This window comes from Dermacentor andersoni, chromosome 1 (assembly GCF_023375885.2).
Source record: "Dermacentor andersoni chromosome 1, qqDerAnde1_hic_scaffold, whole genome shotgun sequence".
Taxonomy (NCBI): domain Eukaryota; kingdom Metazoa; phylum Arthropoda; class Arachnida; order Ixodida; family Ixodidae; genus Dermacentor; species Dermacentor andersoni.
This window is the reverse complement of record NC_092814.1, coordinates 175,531,006-175,552,341: the sequence shown is the minus strand read 5'-3', so window position 1 is coordinate 175,552,341 and position 21,336 is coordinate 175,531,006. Positions and strand designations below refer to the sequence as shown.

General features: G+C 44.3%; 2 protein-coding genes and 1 long non-coding RNA gene across 6 annotated transcripts in view; 1 reads left to right on the top strand and 2 right to left on the bottom strand.

Annotated features, from left to right (window-relative positions):
• Positions 1 to 4,750, bottom strand: part of LOC126547183 (uncharacterized) — a 261,800-nt gene extending 257,050 nt beyond the window's left edge. Inside the window, exon 1 of the mRNA XM_050195066.3 lies at positions 4,657 to 4,750. The gene's annotated coding sequence lies outside the window, so the exon portion shown is untranslated. The remainder of the gene's footprint in view (positions 1 to 4,656) is intronic.
• Positions 1,108 to 4,640, bottom strand: LOC129380809 (uncharacterized). Its single transcript, XR_008609000.2, has 2 exons — positions 4,468 to 4,640; positions 1,108 to 1,328 (listed from the first exon to the last, which is right to left on the bottom strand). It is a non-coding gene; the product is annotated as an uncharacterized lncRNA (long non-coding RNA).
• Positions 4,751 to 4,992: 242 nt separating the features above from the next.
• Positions 4,993 to 21,336, top strand: part of SCaMC (Short Calcium-binding Mitochondrial Carrier) — a 93,040-nt gene continuing 76,696 nt past the window's right edge. Inside the window, exons 1-5 of one of the 4 annotated variants that reach the window (XM_055062803.2) lie at positions 4,993 to 5,547; positions 6,275 to 6,401; positions 6,481 to 6,568; positions 7,124 to 7,168; positions 15,939 to 16,050. In XM_055062803.2, coding sequence (XP_054918778.1) covers positions 5,338 to 5,547; positions 6,275 to 6,401; positions 6,481 to 6,568; positions 7,124 to 7,168; positions 15,939 to 16,050 — 582 coding nt within the window. In that variant the 5' untranslated portion in view covers positions 4,993 to 5,337. The remainder of the gene's footprint in view (positions 5,548 to 6,274; positions 6,402 to 6,480; positions 6,569 to 7,123; positions 7,169 to 15,938; positions 16,051 to 21,336) is intronic. The other 3 variants (XM_055062802.2, XM_055062801.2, XM_050195081.3) reach the window with 3 other exon arrangements.

Below are 21,336 nucleotides of genomic sequence, written 5' to 3'. Positions count from 1 at the left end.
ACTGACAGCAGCGAATTCTTTCAATGAAAAACACTGCACCGAATGGCAAGAACCTTAATAGCGAACGTCGACGCAGCTAAGCCTTGCGCTGCCGCAGTGGTGGCTACGGCTGCCAGCGATTCTGCGTGCTGGTTCGAGGCGGTGAGATAATCAAAACGGCAGTGTTGGCTTTGATTAATGCCGTCGTGGCCCTGCGGTCACAGCAAAACCTCCGGAAAATCGGACAGCGAAGTGTTCTTGCGTCCAAAATTCCAGACGTTCTTATACGTTGACTCTACGGGCTACCTCCAATGGTCAGGCGGCGAAGTGATCGAGGCCCATCTTGGACCACCAACGCTTGAGAAAGGATGTTAAATTTACGACTACAACCATGTATGTAGTGTCAAAGAAGAAGTAAACTGCACGAACATTGCAGTGAAGTGCTTAAATTATGGGATTTTATGGCTCATTCACACCAGCGACTTGAGGAGGTCGTGCGACCATTCGCGACTCACGACCGAAGGCGACTGATGTTCACACCGGCAAGCCCGGCTGAGCGCGACCCGCAAGTCGCAATCCCGGAGATTATCGTTCTCAGCGAGAACTCTCGGAATCTATGCAAAATTCGCCGCGACGCGGGAGCAGGCCAGATGTAGACACATGAAAGATCACTTCCGGTGCGCCGCTGATTGGTTTATCAGTTTGCGACCACGGTTGCACGACTGAAAAATCGAGCAGCGAGCAATTGGCCTAAAATGGTCGCTTTTCAAGAAAAGTGACCATTTGGGACCATTTGCGACTGGTTGCCTTGCGACCAACTTGGTCATGCGACCACTGTCAGTCGCCGGTGTGAATGAGCCTTTAGGTGCCAGACCCACTATCCGATTATGAGGCACGCTGTAGTGGGGGACTCCGGAATAATTTGGACCACCTGGGGACCTTTAACGTGGTCCTAAATCTAAGTACACGGGTATTTTCGCATCTTGCCCCCATCGAAATGTGGCCGCAGTGGCCGGGATTCGACTCTGCAACCTCGTGCTTCGCAGCCCAACACCATAGCCACTAAGCAACCACCACAGTTCGCGAAGTGTTTGTCACAACAAAGCAAGCATGCTTACGACATCGAACTCAAAGTTGACAAATCATTATTTTATGCCACTTAAGTGAACAAATACGGCCGTGGACGTTTTTCAACTGTCATTTGTAGCTTCATTACTTGGAGCATGTCTTGCACCTCACAATTGTATAGGTTTTGGCAAATTGGCAGGTAAGTGCTTTTTTCTCCGTTGACAAAGTGCCTCGACTGTATTCTGGCATGCTCGTTTGGGCTCGAATGTGAGAGGTCATCACTGCTGAAACATAATAGAGAGCAATCAATGCGACTAAAGAATGTGAAGACTGAACACATGTGCACTAGTGTGCGCGAGAGAAATGCTAATTTGCGAATACTTGATGTGTGCTGTGGTGCCCTCCTTCCTTAGTTCTGTTGTTCTAAACGCGAGAAAACATCAATATGAATGAGCCCGGTTCCAACAGTCGCATCTTGAGCTTGTCGCAAAAAGAAGCTGCACGTTGGCACGGTGCACAAAAAGGACAGTGCATACAAAGCTCCAGCACGGAAAGCTTACGAAGCTAGATTTGACATGTAACAACCAATGCGCATTCGTTTTGGATCGAGAGAAGCTAAACAACTATCTAAGCTAATTTACAATCGCGGGAATCAGTTCACGCATTTTTCTGCAGTTGTCGCTTTGTTTTTAGGGATGCCACTGCTGGTTTTTTTTTTCTTCTTCTTCTTTCCTTTTGCATTTACGCCTTAAGTTAATTTAATAGAAATTCACAAGAGCTACATGTACCGCACCAATCCATTTCAGCTGCTGGGTTGCTTCCACCGGTTTTCTGACATCCCGTTTGTGGTTGTGACAATCTTTAACGTAGCAGTATCTGCACTTGTTCTTTTTGTTCACACTTCTCAAAGTGGAGTTGCCAAGAGGCTGCAGTGTAGCCATTGCAAAATTGGAAATGCAGGCTTTCAGGCGGGCCTGAGCACACCACGGGAAATGGTGAAATGGCAGTGAGGGCCTACTCACGGGTGCTCACTGCCACTGCTAGGTGGCGTGAGATGTACAGGCAAACTTCATTGCAGGGTGCCTGTGGGGCATGTGGTGCTGCCGCAAAGCTGTCCGCATTATCGGGAATTTCCCAAAATTCAGCCGTTGACTGTACACTGGCAACTCCTCCAGCTGACGACACAGCGTCAAAAGAGAATTCCCGACATGATTCCTGTCTTTTACTCGAGCCAGCAGTAGGACGACTTTCGTTCCCTTTCAATAAAATGAAAGCTAATTTTCCCTGATGGAAGCATAAATTCCCCGAGTTTTCCTCGAGTATTTCCAGACTATTCAAAATCCCCAAGAATTCTTGGCTTTCCCAGTTGGTAGACACACTCAAATACATAGGTGCTGGCAAGGACCTTCAGTCGGGATCGAATTAACTGAAAAATCGAACAAACCGGATTCGAACTAACAGAAGTCTACTGTACAACAGATTATGTGAAACAACTTAATTCTACTATCAAGACTGGGTAAAGCTGTCACTGCTTACTGTCCATTGTTTAACACAAGAGGAAGGGACCACCAACTTGGCCATGACACACCGGGCGCAAGAAATCTCAATGTTTGGTTCTAAAGACATCATTCACTTGGTAAAATTTTCAACATTAAAACTAAATCCAGTGTTTTCAGCTGTTCGCATCACTGTGTAGCCTTGTAAAACTCAAGCACACCCCCTAAAATTGAATTGCTTTCCCTATGTTTTCATTAATCATGTCAGTCATGTCAGTAATACAATAAAACAAGGTTTTTTTGGTCTAATTTTTTCATGTATGATTAAAACACACATGCCACTGAAGCACTAGCAGAAGGCATCACAGTAATGTATGTACATATGGAACAATTTTTACTAATCGCTTCAAGAGCTTCCACATTATTCGCCTTAGATACATTCTGTGCCACTATAATTATAGTGGCGATGTATCCACTCCAGCTAGTTATTTCCAAAACTTGTTGCTGAGTTGGTCTGTTCATGACTTAAACACAAAGGTTACAGCGCTAAACAGATGAGGACCAAGTGAGACACAAATGGTAAAGCTGCCAACGATAACGCTGCCACTGCAGCTTCACCGTTATGCCATTTACCTTTATATGGCACCCATATATGTCGTTTGTGTCTTATTTCGTCCTCGTCTGCTTAGCTCTGTAACCTTTTTTTTTATCCTTTCCATTTGTAAGCATTATTGACTCACCAAAACTTAGATGCCATTGAGCCATATGTATATTTTTTGAACTGTGCGAACTAATTTAGCGAGTAAGCTATCTCACCACAAGCACTGTGGCAATTTAAAGTGTAATGGGGTTTGGTTTTCAGTTTCAATTTTATGCCAGTGTTATACAGGCACATTCTAGTACTTAATTAGTTCCATGTGCACTGAAACTTTTCTAAGAGGATCCAAGAAAGCAGAAGCTCTTTGCCTGCATCAACCCAAGAATGCACTAAAGTGCCTGTGTGACAGAACAATTATACAAGAATAAGTCTGTCTAAATGATCACATGCTATGGCATTAAAGAAAAAGCTGAACGATGTCATGCTGCTCTGGAGATTCTCGACTCTGAAGCAAAAGACTCAACATAGTACACTTTGTGTCTGTATTATGTATTGTTCCTTAACTTTGCATACAACTTTATAAATATTTAAAAAAAATAAAGTAGGCTGCCGAGTTTATGTGTAACAACATTGTGCCATATTACACACCGTATTCGTCTATGAAGCATGGCCTCCTACATATATACTTCGGTATTTCTAGGACAAGTACGCAGCACTTTTTAGTGGTGGCTATACGTGCTACTGTTCGCGTCATTCCGGTATTTGAACCCGATGCGTTACGTAATTTCGCAAAAGGACCGATTTACTAAAATACAAGAACAGTAATTCCTATCATAGACGGCACCAAACATAACCAGACCTCGCCACGCCTCATAAAATAGTTTGCTTCCTGCAAGCATTGAGACACAAATAGAAGTTGCAAATTCTTTGATAATTCGTGCACCTTAAATAAGAGCTGACAGACAGAGAACGCCCTCAAAATTGAATCGGTTCGGCAATATGCTGTAATAGCGCGTAGCACACGTGTGACTCATTATGAGAGCACGCAGAGGCGCACACATTTCGCTTGCAGTGAACAGCACACTTTCAGCTACAAAAGCCTAAATAAGAAACAGAGAGGTCAGAAGAAAGGAAAGAAGGAAAGTAAAAAACACGCCACTAAAGCCGAATTAAAATTCTGCCGGTTGAACGCTGTGGCGCAGCACCTCTATCCAGCAATAAAACCGAAACTTTGAACCACCTACAAATAAGTATCTTCCACACCTACATCACCATGCCCCATTTGCAAAAGAACATTACTCCTTGTATAATGGGAAACATGCATACATGGATGCGCAATCAAATAGATTCCGCAGACAATTTCTCTCGTACGCGCGTTCTGTACAAGCAATGCCTGCCGGTTCCTTTGCCTTGCTATATATACTTTTACGTGACATCGTCGCAGACCTCCGATTTCAACAACTTACGGGTATAGCTATTGACGTCATAAGAAAAAATGATCACTTTGAAACTTACAGCGAAACGTTCAAAACAACACCGCGCGGCAGTCAGGACAGACGTTGGGCGCCAGATAGGGCCAGGGCCAGGAGAAAAAAATGGCGTGAAGAGAAAACGCTAACAACAAAAAGCAAACAACCCGTACTTGCGTCCCGATTCTAAACGTTCATTGCGCGTAATAGATATATTTTGTTCTTTTTATAATTTGTTTAGTTTTCAAAAGAGCGTGCAAGATACTTTATTGTACAAATCACACCAGCCATTTACTTTCAAAATCGAAACGAGTGGATTATGTTGGAATCGTTGGAATGATATTGATAGTAAAGGAATTATCTGCGCCACAAGCGACAGCTTCGGCGTAGCGGCGAAAGCAAGAAATCGTGGCAAGCAGACATTCGGCCCTTAACGTTTTGTCGGCTACGAAACGTGACGTTTCATGGGTTCCGACGGTAGCAATGTGGTGAGCCAGCCTTTCTGAAATGCATTTCTCGTGCAGTTTCAGGAAATGTTAATGCAGCCCTACCAAGCGTTTCAAGAAGTCCAATGCCAACAGCAAAACTGCCGTCGTCTGAAGCGCCGTGCGTGTGCCGCAGTGTCGAGCTAATCAGCCGTGTCCCCGCGTCTCGCAAGGTGGGATCCATTCATTCATTCGTTGACCGGCTGGAACCTCGATAAAGGCGCCATGTGCTAGCGACAAACATGAAACTACAAGCGAATGGCGCGCCAAAAAACGGCCAACCCCAGCAGCATCCACCGCATTACTACCCTGAACTGCCGACAGAGGTTGAGGAGCGACTAGAGAAGCTTTTCAGAAAGTTAGACGTCAACGAAGATGGTCGAATTGACATCACTGATCTTACCACTGGCTTGCGCAAACTGGGACTACCGCATTCACCTGGAAGTGTAGAGGTCAGTGTCCAATGTCCCACTGCACGCAATTTTGTCCAAGGTAAGGGCGCCGCGAAGAATGCGTGCGCTCGCTGCGTGTTCAAGGTTCCTAATTTCTACAGAAATGATTACGAGATATACGGTGCTACTTATGGTGACGTAAAAAAGGCGCTAGCACTGCAGAAAACGTGCCACGGCCGACTAAGCGACTCAGAAGAGACCGATGTGAATGCCTCGCTTTCTTCCCAGTCGCCAACTTGTGTGTCGCTTGCATTGTTTTTGCCTAGATAATTTGTTCCGTTTTTGTAACGTTGTCACACACTTGATGTATTGTTGTGTGCCTCTTTTTTGTTGTTGCGATCGATAGATCTTAGGTATCGACAAGGAAGCGTGCAAAAACAGCTACACTTTGTGACTGCAGTTTACTCGAGCGTACAGTGCTGTATCGGTTCCGGTGTGCCGCGTACTTGCAAGGCCGAATATATTCCTCCTACGCACATAGCTTTACTGCTTAGCGCATTTCACTAATGATTTAGCTAGAGGCATGGAATGTTTTATGCTGTAAATGATAAGTAAGCTCGCTATTTTTCATTTGTTTGCGGAGCAAATCAGTGATGTTAGTTACACGTACATACATTTAAGTTTGCGGTTGTATTGTGTCAATTAAACACATTATATGTGCTGCTTTGTTAATTACCTTTCAATTTTTTCCTCTATCTGTTTCTTTTTTTTTTCATTTTTGGCACAGAAGTTCATAACGGTATCAGACACTGGAAAGGATGGCACTGTGGATTTTGCAGAGTTTGTGCACTACATCATAGAACACGAAAAGAATTTGATGGTGGTTTTTAAAAGCCTTGATGCAAACAGTGATGGTAAGTCACCAACTCAATGAAAATTTTTTGTCCTCATGGTACATGGAAGTTACTTTCCTAATTCTTTTTGCTGCTAAAGGCTCACTTGATGCAAATGAAATCAGGACATCATTCCAGAAGCTTGGAATTCAAATTGATTATGATGAAGCCATGCGACTCCTAAAACGGTGAGTTGGCAGTCTGCACAAGGCTAACACTACTACATTGAATTCCTTGAACCAAGATACATATTTTCTTGCTTTTTAAACAGCTGAATATATACACCAGAACCTAGAATAATCATAGCAGGACACTCATTGAAATGGAAAGCTTTAGCCTACTACAAGACATCTATACGACTGGCTTATTAATTGATAGGTAGGCTATGCACAAAAAGAAATGTCATGTGGGGACGTTGAGATAACAGACAATAGCACTTTTTTTAATTATTTCGGCAAACATGAAATCACTGACATCTAATAGCAGGCAGGTTTATTTACCTCTTAATTGCAGTGGCAGCTATTCCGTTCTTTTCAAATAGCTTACGCATTCATATGGGATCAGATTTGGGGTTACTTGAGCCAGCAAATCTGTTTCTTTCCTTAAAGGGACTGACAACCAATTTTCATGGTACCCATTTTTTTTTTAGTGCAATGGAAAGCTTACCAGTCAGTGTCTAATCATGAAGTGCTAATGCAGAAAATGCTGTGGTTCATTTTTTATCAGAAGTTTTCTATCTGCAGTGAGGATGTAGCCGTTCACTGGAAGCGTGCTGAAAACGGTGATAGGTGAGCATGATAGCCTTTGTACGTCAGCATTAGTTGGAGGCAGACGACAAGTGTGGCCATAGCTTTAACAAAGTATGATTTTGTTTATCAGGTCGATGTTCCTGCGATTCATGTTTTTCGAATTGTTAAATTATTTCTGCGATAATAGCTCCGTGTTTTAGTAGTTTCGTGTCTAACTGCTTCGGTATTTAACCAGTGAAAACCAAACCAATCAGATTGAAAACGAAACGATACCTTTATACGTTATACGGAGTTCAGCGTGTTGCCGTAGCCACAAGTTCGTTTTGGTTTCTGAAGCATAGAATAATGCGGGAGTGTCTAATAATATACCAACTGCAATGTTGGGCAATAATTATGCTGTACTTAATAGCAGTCGACTTACGTACGGTAATCTCATAGAATACATCTGATGTACCAAGATTTCATTGCCAGGTCTTGCCACTTACCAATTTTTGAGACGGTCTTGGCCAATTTAAAATTATAATTCCTACTTAAATCATGAACAATGTGATTGATTCTATAATTATAAATCATCGTAATGTCATTTCCATCAATGTCTCGCAGCACATTCTGACAGTTGTCAGTCCCTTTAAAGAACCTTTTCATCGCTACTTACTTTGCTACTTTGTTTTTCTTTTGCTATGCCTCCTCTCCATTGCAAACATGCTTCTTCAGAGCTGGCGAGGCACTTGCAGTAATCATCCAAAGTATTAGTTATGACAGTAGAGCACTGCAGCACATAGACAACTCGGGAACTATCTAAAAGCACTTTTCACACACATTTTCATTTGCAGCATTGTGCTTCAACATTCTGCTTTTATATGTGGAACATCACTACAAAATATTTAGCATAGTGAAATATGGAGGTATTACAGTTGTTGTGTGGCATGAGCAATAACAAATCTTGCTGCTGTGTTCACCATTTGATGCATTGCCGCTAGTTTCTACATTAAGAAACTAGCTTCTTTTCGACATACCTTGCATAATTTTCATATTTGAATAAACACCACTAATACAGTGGCGTTTTTCTGTTTTGTTTGATTGTCTCAATGTCCTTGTCACATTTTATGCACTCTTATTGAACATCAAACTTGCCTTATCTAATAAGAATTTGTTCCTGTAGAGTGAAATTATCAATATTTGTTGGCAGTATACCTGATGAATAGCTGGAAAGAAAAAAAAGATCGTCTGAATATTCAGTATACCTCATTTAAAGAATAGACGGCACCTCCAGACTGACCCACTTGGAGGAAATCGGCAGTCGCCTTTTCCTGTCTCTCTCTTCCTACAACCTTCGTCTTTCCCTTACTTTCCGCCTTTCCTGTCTCCTTCTCTCTTCTATTTACTTCCTTCTTCTTGGCGGCAAGGGTTAACCCTGTGTGGCTATCCAACCTTGGGTACACCATATTTGGTTATAGTGGCGGCGTACGACTGGCGTCGTGCAGACTTGCATGCAAGCTCTGCCGCGTCCCCTCGTTGGGCTCCGTGGTGGGCGGTCGGCGCTGTTGCCGAATTTTTATATATCTTCATGGAAACTTCTTTCCCCAAACTTCCTGATCGCCCTCAGAAACGAGGGCGCACCGGAGATGTATTTCAGTTTTTCGTACACCAAATCCAGAATTTTCCCCAGTTCCATGTTATTCACTCTGAAAAGCCAAACAAAGCAGTGCAAAATATTTCACCATTCCTTGTGTCAAAGTCCTTGACTGATGTTTTTGGTCCAGGTTACAAAGTGTCCAGGATGGCAAGCGGTGACCTACTCTTGGAGCTCCGCGATTTGAAACAATATGAAAAACTACCGAAACTAGTGTCATTTGGGGAGACCCACATATCAGTAACCCCGCACCGTACAATGAACACCACCCGCGGTGTTGTGTCGGATGATGATTTGCTTGAGCTGACTGAAGCGGAACTCCTGGAGGGCTTCAGCGAACAAAATGTAATCAATGTCAGAAGAATTAAGATGAGGCGAGATGGTAAAGAGATTCAGACGAAGCACTTAATAATCACCTTTGGTTCAAGTGTCCTGCCCGAGTCAATCGAGGCTGGGTATATCAAGCTCCGTGTTAGGCCGTACGTGCCAAATCCGCTTCGATGTTTCAAATGCCAGCGTTTCGGCCACAGTTCGCAGAGCTTTCGGGGCCGCCAAACATGTGCGAAATGCAGTGCCCATGAACACACCACTGAAACTTGCGAGAACCCTCTCCACTGTGTAAACTGTGATGGGGAGCACGCCGCGTACTCGCGGTCGTGCCCATCCTGGAAGAAAGAAAAAGAAATCGTAACGATCAAAGTAACAGAAAATATCTCATTCAAGGAGGCACGCAGGCGGGTAGCATACCTGCCAAAGAAAAGCTTTGCCGAAGTGGCGCGTCAGGGGGCAGCGTCACAACGGCCTCCGGCGGCTGTCCGACCCACAAGCAGTGAGTCGGCAGCTACTCCATCTGCCCCCGCGGCGGTTGCAGCTAGCGCTGCTCTGCCAACCCAGCAGACCGGGCCATCGACCCCTAAGGTGGGCGCAGCCGAGGCTGCCCCAACCTCCAAGGCCCCTTCCAGCGCTGGCAACGGCCAGCGCAGCCAAATCCCTCAGGGAGCCCCATCGACCTCCGGCGCAGGGGTCTTGCCTTACGGGGCAGGACTCTCTCGGAAAACCTCTCGCTCGCAAGAGCGCTTGTCCAGCGTCTCACAGGAGGCAATGGACACTACACCTGTCCTCAAGGCGCACCAAACACCTAAGGAGCACCGAGACTCGCTCGAACGCTTCAGAAAGGGCAAAACCCCTATCACAGGGCCTTGAAAGGGCTCTGTAATCTAAGACATCCCTTCCGTTTCCGTAAACACAGCACCAATTTACTTTAAAATATCGATACACAAATCATTCAATGGAATGTCAGAGGTCTTCTTAGGAATCTTGATGATGTGCAAGAACTCATCCATAAACACAATCCAAAAGTGCTGTGTTTACAGGAAACACACTTAAAATCAAAATACAAACTTTCTTCGACAGTATGTTACTTTTCGCAAAGATCGCAATGATGCTATCGCATCATCGGGCGGTGTTGCAATTGTAATTCAAAAAAGCATAGCATGTCAACGTTTACAGCTACGAACGGCCCTTGAGGCAGTGGCGGTTCGAGTTGTTCTGCTAAACAAACTTATCACTATTTGCTCGCTTTATATACCCCCACATTACAAACTAAGCAAACATGAATTTCAGTCCTTTATAGATGAATTGCCAGAACCCTATGTTATTCTTGGCGATTTCAATGCACATAACTACCTGTGGGGCGACCCTCGTATAGATGCGCGAGGACGTCTTGTTGAACAGTTTTTTTCTTCTGGTGCGTGCCTGTTGAATAAGAAGGAACACACATATTACTCTCTTGCAAACAGAACCTATTCTTCAATAGATCTTAGCATAGTCTCCCCGTCTGTACTGCCTGAACTTGAATGGGAAGTTACCGACAACCCTTACGGCAGCGACCACTTCCCTATACTGCTAAGATTACCTGAAGAAAACGAATATCCACCACACGCTCCTAGGTGGAAGATTGAGACAGCTGATTGGGGTAAATTTCGATCTCTTACTAGTATCTCATGGGCTGACACGTCTTTGTTAGGAATTGATGCTGCTGTGGAGTTCTTTACAGCCTTCATAATAGATGTCGCATCTAAATGCATATCAGAAGTAACTGGTTTGGCGTGCAAACGCCGTGTCCCGTGGTGGAACGACAATTGTAGGATCGCTCGTAAAAAACAGAACAGGGTGTGGGGGTTGCTATGCGCTTCTCCCACTGCGGAGAATCTTAGCAACTTTAAAAAAGTAAATCCCAAGGCAGGCGAACGCGCCGACAGGCCAGACGAGAAAGTTGGCAGAAGTTTCTATCGCGTATCAACTCGTTTACTGATGAGGCCAAAGCCTGGAACAGGGTTAGTAGGATAAGAGGGCGACAAGCATATTCACTCCCTTCGGTAAACACACAAGGCAATACCCTACAAGATCAGGCGGACTCACTTGGGGAGCACTTTGAGAGCGTGTAAAGTGCCAACCATTACTCGCAATCCTTTCTGAAATATAAACAAATAGAAGAATGTAAGCCACTCATAAGAAAATGTCGACAGAATGAACCATACAACTGTCCTCTTAGTATTGCCGAGTTGAGAGCTGCCTTGAGCGCATGCAAGAGCTCTGCACCGGGATCTGACAGAATCATGTATGAAATGATCAAAAACTTACACAAAGACAGCCAAGTTACACTAGTCACAATTTTCAACACCATTTGGGCTGCAGGATACCTTCCGACTGCATGGAAAGAAGCCATTGTGATCCCGGTTTTGAAACAAGGCAAAGATCCTTCCTCAGTGGCAAGTTACCGCCCAATAGCCCTGACAAGTTGCCTTTGTAAGGTATTTGAAAAAATGATTAATCGGCAACTCATTCATTTCCTTGAACTGAGCAAAATCCTTGATCCCTATCTGCGGCTTCAGAGAAGGGCGCTCCACAACTGACCATCTTATACGTGTAGAAGCAAATATCCGGGACGCATTTGTACACACAGTTTTTCTTATCCATATTCTTTAATATGGAGAAGGTGTATGATACAACGTGGCGTTACGGAATCTTAAGAGACTTGTCAGAAATGGGCATCCATGGTAATATGCTAAACCTCGTACCTTCGTACCTTCGGGTAAAAGTCTGTAATGTACTTTCGCGTCCTTTTACGCAAGAAACGGGTGTACCCCAAGGAGGCGTGCTCAGCTGCACACTCTTCGTGAAGATGAACACGCTTCGCGCTTCATTACCACCGGCAATCTTTTATTCTGTCTACGTGGACGACATACAAATAGCTTTCAAATCATGTAACCTCGCAGTGTGCGAGAGACAGGTACAGCATGGCCTGAACAAAGTCTCTATGTGGGCAGACAAGAATGGATTTAAGATCAATCCTAACAAAAGCTCTTGTGTTCTTTTTACAAGAAAGAGAGGACTGATCCGAGATCCTTGCTTAGAACTGGGTGGACAACAAATACCTGTAAACAAAGAGCACAAATTTCTAGGTGTTATACTTGACTACAGACTCACTTTCGTCCCCCACATTAAACATCTTAAAGAAAAATGTCTAAAAACGATGACCATAATGAAACTTCTATCCCAGACTACATAGGGTAGTGACAGGAAGTGTTTAATGAAACTCTATAAAAGCCTCATTCGATCACGATTAGACTATGGTGCCGTAAGTTATCACTCTGCCGCCCCGAGTGCGCTAAATATGCTAGACCCAGTCCACAATCTAGGAATCCGACTGGCCACTGGCTCTTTCAGAACAAGTCCCATACAAAGTTTATATGCAGAATCAAATGAGTGGTCACTTCATCTGCAGAGAACATACATCAGCCAAACATATTTTCTGAAAGTCCACTCTAATCCTCAACATCTGTGTTTTAATACTGTTAACGATATGACATATGCTACACTCTTTCGTAATCGTCCCTCCGTAAGACAGCCTTTCTAGCTGCGTGTGAGGGAGCTTAGTCATGAAATGCATGTCCCACTCCTCGAGCTTCGCCTAATGCATCCAGCCAAGCTGCCACCTCCTTGGGAGTGGCAGCTGATACAATGCGATATATCTTTCATGCAAGTTACAAAACACGCTCCAGAGATTGAAATCCAAATGCATTTCCGGGAACTCCAGCACAAACACTCCTGCACGGAGTTCTACACAGACGCATCGAAGTCACACGGCGGGGTGTCCTATGCAGCCGTCGGTCCATCCTTCTCGGAATCCGACGTACTGCATCCGGAAACTAGTATCTTTACGGCTGAGGCCTACGCAATATTGTCGACCGTGAAGCATATAAGGAAATCAAAACTCAAAAAGTCAGTTATATATATGGACTCCCTAAGTGTTGTGAAGTCTTTGATATCGTTCTGTAAGCACAAAAATCCTGTTATAATTGAACTCTATTCCGTCTTATGTAAAGCATATGTATCTAACCAGCATGTGATTATATGCTGGGTGCCTGGCCATAGGGGCATCCAGGGTAACGTTCTAGTGGACCAGATGGCCACATCAATTTCATTACATGCAGTTAATCCGACTGCTTCGGTCCCTGTCACAGACCTGAATCCTTTCTTAAGAAGGAAACTGCGAAACCACTGGCAACGTATATGGGACGCAGAAGTAAATAACAAACTGCACGTGATAAAGCCACAGTTAAGTTCATGGCCCTCCGTAACAAGATCACGGCGAACAGATGTCCTATTCTGTCGCCTCAGAATAGGACACACATTTGGCACGCATAACTTTTTACTCACTGAAAATGATCCTCCAACCTGCGGTAGACGCGGGGAGAGGCTGACCGTCCTCCACGTCCTCCTGGAGTGTCGGGCAGCCGAATCTGAGAGAAGGAAACATTTTTCTCTAGCATACCGGCAGCACATCCCCCTACATCCCGTAATGCTACTCGGCCCAGAACCTTTATTTGACACCAACGCAGTTCTAAGTTTTCTGAAGGATGTTGTCTTGCGTGTTGTTAGCCCCACATGTTCGTAGCGGGTCCTCTCTTCAGAGGATGCCGCTGTGATAGCTCTTTCATATAGCACATGCCTCTAGGCCCTTGTGTTTCAAGGGCTCTGGCGAGGCAGCCGTGCTCCAAGTATTTTTACCATCTTATATATTTTCTATTTTGCATCATTCTCCTACGATGGATTTTAATGTTCATAGTATTCGTCATTAGTCATCGCCATAATTTTATAGCACGTAGATTTTACGCACTTTACAGCGACTATTTTTAGGCCACTTTACAGCCAAGTCACATCTTCTTCACAGAACTCATCATTCCACCGCGAAATCTCTAACACTGTCTTGGCGCTCTTTGGCCATATCTGGCCCTTGCGCCACTAAACCACACACATTCATTCATTCATTTAAAGAACTGCAACCTTTGCTGGAATTTTATTTACTTATTGCTTGTTAATCTAATTAAGGAGACAAATAATGTATTACATAAAACTCATTGTTTAAATGTGCATATGAGAAAGCATGACTTTTTTACGATGTTCTCTACATGAAACATGTATTTTGGCTACATAAGGATAACCAAGCAATATAAGAAGAGCAAATAAAGCCCCAGCATTGCTTGCTAGCTTTATTAACAATAAAAATGCTTTATTGAGGCTCATGTGGCCCTATAAAGTTGTATTACATGCTATGAAGCTTTTAGGTTAATCTGAATCTTAATGTCGTGTCTCTAGAAAGTAAAATGGGTGATTACTGCTTTGTTTTAAAGGGGCACTGAAACGAAAGCTGTGGTCGACATGTAAGCCAAATATTCCATTTCATGCTGTAGGCAACCTCCAATTTCGTATACGATTCCTTGCTCTCTCTCTTTCTCTCTCTCTCTCGGAGCTTTCAAGGCCCCCATTTTTTTTTTCTGCACTTTGTGGTGTCAGCAATGACATTACAGCAGGCTACCATCAGGTAGCATAAGGCCATAGGCTCAAACCTCTGGCATCACATTTTTGGCCATGAATTACTTGCAAGCACAAGCTCGCACATGCATTCCACACCCTTACAGATCTGCTAGGAAGCAGAGAATCGGTATTCATTAAAGTGTCTCACCCATCCTATCGCTGCTTACTATTACTATGCCTACTATGTTACTATTGGGCACCTTTGTCAGATGCATACTTTGAAAGGTTATTATTGAAAACGTTATTCAGGCCTAACATGTTTACAAATACAATTTTGTAATTTACGTTTACAAAATCAAATTATATTAACTGAAGTGAAGACTACGAACGCTGGCCAGTCATCACCAGCGTTAGGCACGGGTTCGTCGTCTTCACTGCAATTTATGTTAGTTTAGCATTTTAGTTTTCTTTTGCCCATTAGCAAATTTAAGTCATGCACCAGAGCACATTTACTAGAAAGAGATTGTACTTAATATGCATAACATCACTTTTCATTGCTTGCTGTATCTGTACTTTATTCAGTATGGTTGTTACATTTCAGAAGTTGTGGATGAACATGCCAAATTCAATGTACTTGCATTTTTTGTTTTCTTTTTCTTGTGTGTGTGTGTGTGTGTGTTTTAGGAGTCAGTAGCTAGATAAAACTATGTTTGTTACATCTTCAGTCAAATTTAGATATAAGATTTTTTCACATTGTCCTGCTTTGCATCTTGTTGCCATACATGACACTTATTGTTTTGAATTTATGTTCTCACTTGAGGCCTTTGTCAGGCCTTTGGCCTTTAGCTCTACTGCACTTTTCTCCACTTTACAGTAGTAAAGCACTTCTTCTTAATAAGAACAATTTAAAAAGGAGTGATAGGGGGGACATTGCCTTAGCTTGGAGAAACCAATTAAACAAGGGGGACTGGAAAGGTAAACATTGCACTCTTTATATGCCTCTCCGTGTTTGGTCCTTCTCAAAAATATATTTGGCAATATATTCCTTGAAAGGCAACACATTCATTTCAGTGTATTGGCGAGGTTTAAAAGAGAAAATGTATTTTAGAGCCCCTTTAAAGCTGTGCTTCTATGCCTGTGATTAATAATTCCAGAGGTGGTGTACAATATATCAGCATAAATCATTGCATAGTTTGTGTAGATTTTGGGGAAATAATGAAAATTCTGAAAAGCAAAATGATTAGCATCGATGTGATTTTTGTGCTGTGCAGCTGTCTTGGCAGCAACTTCACAAGTACCAGTAAAAATTTGGTTTGTTGCAATTGAAAAAATGAATGTGTCTCTACCCTTTTTCAGAATGGACAAGGATGGCTCTTTGACCATTAACTTTGAAGAATGGCGTGACTATCTGCTCTTTCACCCTAGCTCAGAAATTCATGATATAATTCATCACTGGAGACATGCTACAGTAAGCTCTTCATATTTTATATGTTGCCAACTCTCATGTTACTTCTAAATGAACTTCCAGCCTTGGCCGTATAAGGTATAATAGTACTCTGAATGACTTTTTGTGCACCAGAAGTGGCATTGTAATTACTTTCTGAGACATTGACTTCCTTGAAGTTGTCACAATACTGCTGTGAAATTAACGAAATGAAAAAAATCTGGCCTTCTAAAAGAGTTGATGCTTTTCATAGCTAAATTGTACTTGAGCCTAAACCTGAACTATGTTGTGAATTTTTGTATAGCTCTTTGGTTGGTTTATTTCAAGCAGTTTCTCCAAACACTACTTGTTCTTGTCATACCTAATACAGCTGTTTGATTATGTGACATTTTCACTGGTATGGATTTTGTGCTATTCTTGCATGTATAGGTCAGGGAGGTTGATATAGCAATGTTGGCTCCTTTCTTTCTCTTGTCCTTGAAGAAAAACCGTCCTGGAACCTTCCTTGCCAGCACATTTTGTAGCATGTGTTGAGGGTAGTAATGAGACAGTCATGAGCTTCTCTCTTAAAGGGACGCTAAAGGCAAATGATCAGTCGATGTGGACTATTGAAATACCATTCGATAAATTTCGTTGCGCTTGTTTCGCGCCAAGAAAATACATAGTTTATGAGAAAATTGCATCTGAAGGGTCCGAATGCCTTTTGTAAAATTCAAATCTCCCACCAGCCAACCGCGGTAATGGTGACGTTGCGTACGCCATCACCACCCTTTGCTGCCGTTGATGAGTAAAACGGTGCCCGACAGACGGCGGTACCAAGCCAAGACAGAACGGTGGATTCGCTGCTGCAGCTGCTTTTTGGTGAAGTGGGGCGTAGACCGTTCAGACATCCCGCGACATCATATGAAAGTTGAATTCTCTGCTAACTTGCAGTTGGTGCGATTTTCACGAGCAAGCAAAACCAGCGCAGCACTACGCAATAACGAAACTAGTGAAAGCGCGGGCGACGCGAAGTCGAGCGAAAATGAAATCTTTCGACCACTCACGTTGTTGTCAAGGGTAAATTCATTTAGTTCTTTTTTCTAAAAATGAAATAGAACCAGATAAGTAGCATTTTGTTTCGTCTTATAATATAATACAAGGAAGTTTTTTGCAACAAATCGTTGAGTACTAGTGACAGAATTTAAGGGGGGATGAGGGGATCGGAACTAACTTTTTCATTTTTTATCTTAGAGTGATGAAATTTGGCATACAGGTTCGAAATAGCATCAAACAGACAGCTGCAAAGTTTCACAATCATATCTTCAGTAGTTTTTATTTTATCATTATTTATATATTGCTCACATGTTGCTTGCTCGTGGAAAGCCTAGCGTGACAGCAAAATGGGTTATGGGTCTGTAAATGTTTTTAATAGTTACTAAGAAGTATAGTCTAAGTCAAGATTCTCTTAATTTCTTTTTAAATTTCTCTGCTCTTCTTCTAAACGATATAGTATGCACCTTCTCTTTATGTTTAGAATGTATCATGCTCCAATTATTGTGTAATAAAAAAATGGTGAGCCTAAATGGTAAATCTGAGACTGTCTTGACATAAGGCACACTTCACCAATTGCAGCAAAACAAACAGGATTAAAATCCGTGCTCCCATTGCCGTGCTATGCTTTCCACGAGCGAGGTGATAAGCTCAAAACAAACTTTTGAGAAAACAAGCCTCAAAGTTCCATACTGGCACACACTGTCTAGAATGCTCCTGCATTGTAGAATTTGGTGTCCTTGGCAGCAGGTGACTTCTTAGCCCTCTGTCCTTTCAGGAGATGGACTTTGTGTGCCTTCTTCATTCGCTGGGAGTCTTTCTCGACAGCCCGCTGAAGAGAGAGGGCACCAGGGCGCAGGCCCAATGTTGTGCACAGGTCTGAATAAGCTTTCAGACTGCCCGAGTTGTACTTTGAAATTGCCTCGTGCACTGCTGTTTCCACAGCAAACAGTGAGGCATGCTGGTCTTTTGATACTAGTGACCATATCACTGAATGGAGACTCTCAGCCGCGTTTTGAGTTTTGCCTCCTCTGCACCGGGCCAGCAACTGAGGGTCTGAGAGGCGCTGGTACACAGGCAGGAGTGCTTCAGCAACTTTAGCTGAAAGCTTGTACTTGTGAGCTGGTGCTGGCTGCCCTTCTGCCTCAGCTGACCGGTGGTTGCACCAGCTAAGGGGGCCAGGGGGACACAGCTCATGATGGGGCTCATCATCTGTTGATGTGATGTGGTAGTACGTTGCCATTACTGCCCTTTGCATTTCCTCGACTTCCGAGTGGTTCCGCAGAGCAAGGCCATATTAGTTTGTCAGTTTTTTGATGAGCTGCTGTGTCAGGCCCCCCTTTCCACCTAGTGGCTCTCCTTTCTTTGCCTTGGCCACCAAAGAGCGAAGTGCAGCCCCCATTCGTTTTTTAACATGATTTATGCAGTCCTCTTTAGATAGCTGCACAAAACCATAAACTTCTTCATCACATAGAGTGCGAAACATGCGGCTGTCCCCGTCACAAACTATGTTTGTGTAACGTAGATCATTTCTGCTCAAGGAGCGCCTGAAGAGCTGTAGTGCAGCCTCAACCTCCATTCTTCCAGAATTCACATCAGTGTTTTTCTGGCACTGGTGTTGCTGCTTCCATTCAGCATAGTTGGGGTCACTTTCTGCTGGCTGTCGGCTGCACCCAAGGCAGAAGTTGGACAGAACTATGCAGTCCAACACAAGCCCTGTATGGAAATCAATTATACAGCCTACGCCGGTATGGGAGCTGTGGCCGCGTGTCAACCATGTGCCATCATACACTACTGTAATGTTCTTTGAAAATGTTGTCTCCATTTCAGTGTACACCTTTTTCACTGCCTCTACAGCATCTGTGAAGATGTTGTGTGCAGCTGCCGCTGCGGCAGGCTTGAAAGTCTTTTTGAGGTGCCCATCATATGTTTTGTGGTGTAACCCACGATGCGAGACATTCATGGTGGCCCAGAAGTCATTAAGAGCAGTTGGTCCTTTCCCAATGCTCTTTATTGCTTGCATAGCTCTGATGTTGACCTCGAAAGCTCTAGAGCCGCTCTTCCTTTGTGAGGACCACTCAGACTGTAGGGTACTACCACAGGAAATGCATGAAAGTACCATCTTCACAGCTAGTCCCAGTTCAGTCTCGCGGTGCACTGCTAGGCCGGGCTGCTGACAAGTTGGGCAAAGCGGGGAACCAATCAGCGAGTTCAAAGCAGCAACTTGAACAAGCATAAACTCCTCTTCTGGAGGTGCGGGAATGGCATTTTCCTGTGAGCCAGTCAGCCCGAACTTGCGCTCCGTTGCTGAAACCGCGCGAAGCGATTCGCGAACTCTCGACGCTTGCAGTTCTGCAGTTTCCGCGGACACAAATCGTGTTTCCAGGTGAGCTTGAATAGTGCGACGTTCACTGGGCGAACAGTCAACACTGCGATGAGCGGCAAGGTCGGCCGCCGGCGCATCCGCGGCAGCGAGCGTGCGCCCGCGTTGCAGCTCCGTCGAAGCGCCGGAACTCGCCGATGGCATGGGACTGCCTTCACTGGCGGTTGTTGGCTGCGGAGACATCTCGGCGTTGAACGACACACCGCGGAAGCGCGTCTCCGATGCTCTGCAGTCGGGCGGCGATGACCGCTGCAAGCTCACTCCGTAATCTGTGCTGGACGAACTTGCGACGGGACGCTCGCGTACGGCGAGACTCACTGGCATGTCGATCGTCACCGGTGAAGTAACACTGCGCCCGCGCTTCGACGGCAAAAGATCATGGTTCGTCTCACTATCGCTGGCTGGTGCTCGACTCGGCGCAAGATCCCGCAGCACGTTGGGCGAGAGATCGCACAGCACGTTGGGCGCGTACTCCGCCGATTCTGAACGGACGCTCGGCTCGGCCGAACCACCTGCTGACAATCGCCGCTTCTTCCTTGCTGTGACGGGCTTGCGTTTCCGCTTCCCGTAGGCATGCTTCGTCCGGTACTTCTTTTCGAACGTGCGCGGATCCATTGCACGTGGCCGACGTCCTCGAAACACAAGAGAAGGAAAGTCCAGAAAGGCTTCCCAGCAGCGGACAAAAGCAGACGCTCCTTGCGCTCCTTGCCTCGGCCGCCATTATGGCGCGGCGTCGACCAATGAGGAGGCGCCTTACAACGAGCCGCGGCGCAGAGCCAATCGGGGCGCGGCAGCCATTGGCTGCTCCGTGCTGCCACTCTCCTGTTTTTCTTTTTTTGTGCGCTTGCTGGCTGGCAGGGAAGGAAGGGAAGGGCTGGGACAAAGAGTCAAAGAGTCGGGCTTTCCAACGATACCAAAATGGCGGCGCTCCGTGGCGGGAAAGCCGAGCAGTCGCGCGTTGAACTTCGCGGCTTTTTCGCGATTTCGGGCGGATTTGTGGACGCCGGCACCGACAAATATATTTATTTTAAGTGCTTAGAGTTTGTTTTTCGGTGAAATATTTCAGTACAAGATAGAAATGATGCTGTAGATTCTGAAAAGCGTACTTTTCAAAAATCGATTTTTTTCGCGAAAATCGCGATCTGATCCCCGCTTCTCCCCTTAACTGAGAAGTCTCTAGCCTTGTCCTGCACTTACCTAGATTTCTCAATTATTATGGCCGTGTTTGCGATAACATTGACGCGTTAGAGATTCACGAGCAATAATACATCACTTTAGCTTGACATAATATTTGCCTTTAGTGTCCCTTTAAACACACAACTACCTTGTAGGTGGAAAGAATGAGAGGGCAAACAGAGTGCTGACATACACACATACCCCTTTCAGTCATGGCATACACTTTTGTGTATGTGACTTTTTTTTTTGCCATTTCTGTGCAGTGGTTGCAAGGAATAGACCACAAACATTAGGCTTAAGATAAATTGAATATTCTGCTTACTTAAAGTACCTTCATTTCACTTCAGTATGAAACCTATTTCCGCAGACGACCAGATTGGTGAAGACACTGCCGTGTTTGACGTGAGGTTTGACGTGAAACATTTTGGTAGCAATTGCAAAAGAATTGTTTTGCGTTTCTAGTAATGCCTGAAGCCTGTAATTATCATGTGCATGTAATTCAGGTGGGTGATTCAAATCTTTTCATGACAAAACATAGCACAACTGACTTACAATAATTAGACAACAATTTACTCTAATTACGATGACTCATCATAACATGCACAGAGTCATCCTACCACTTTGACGCTTTCAATGACGTCTCCGGCGCCTTGGCATAAAATCATGTAAATTTCATACATTTATCAACAGTTGATCATAATTCGTGACTGAAGGAGACA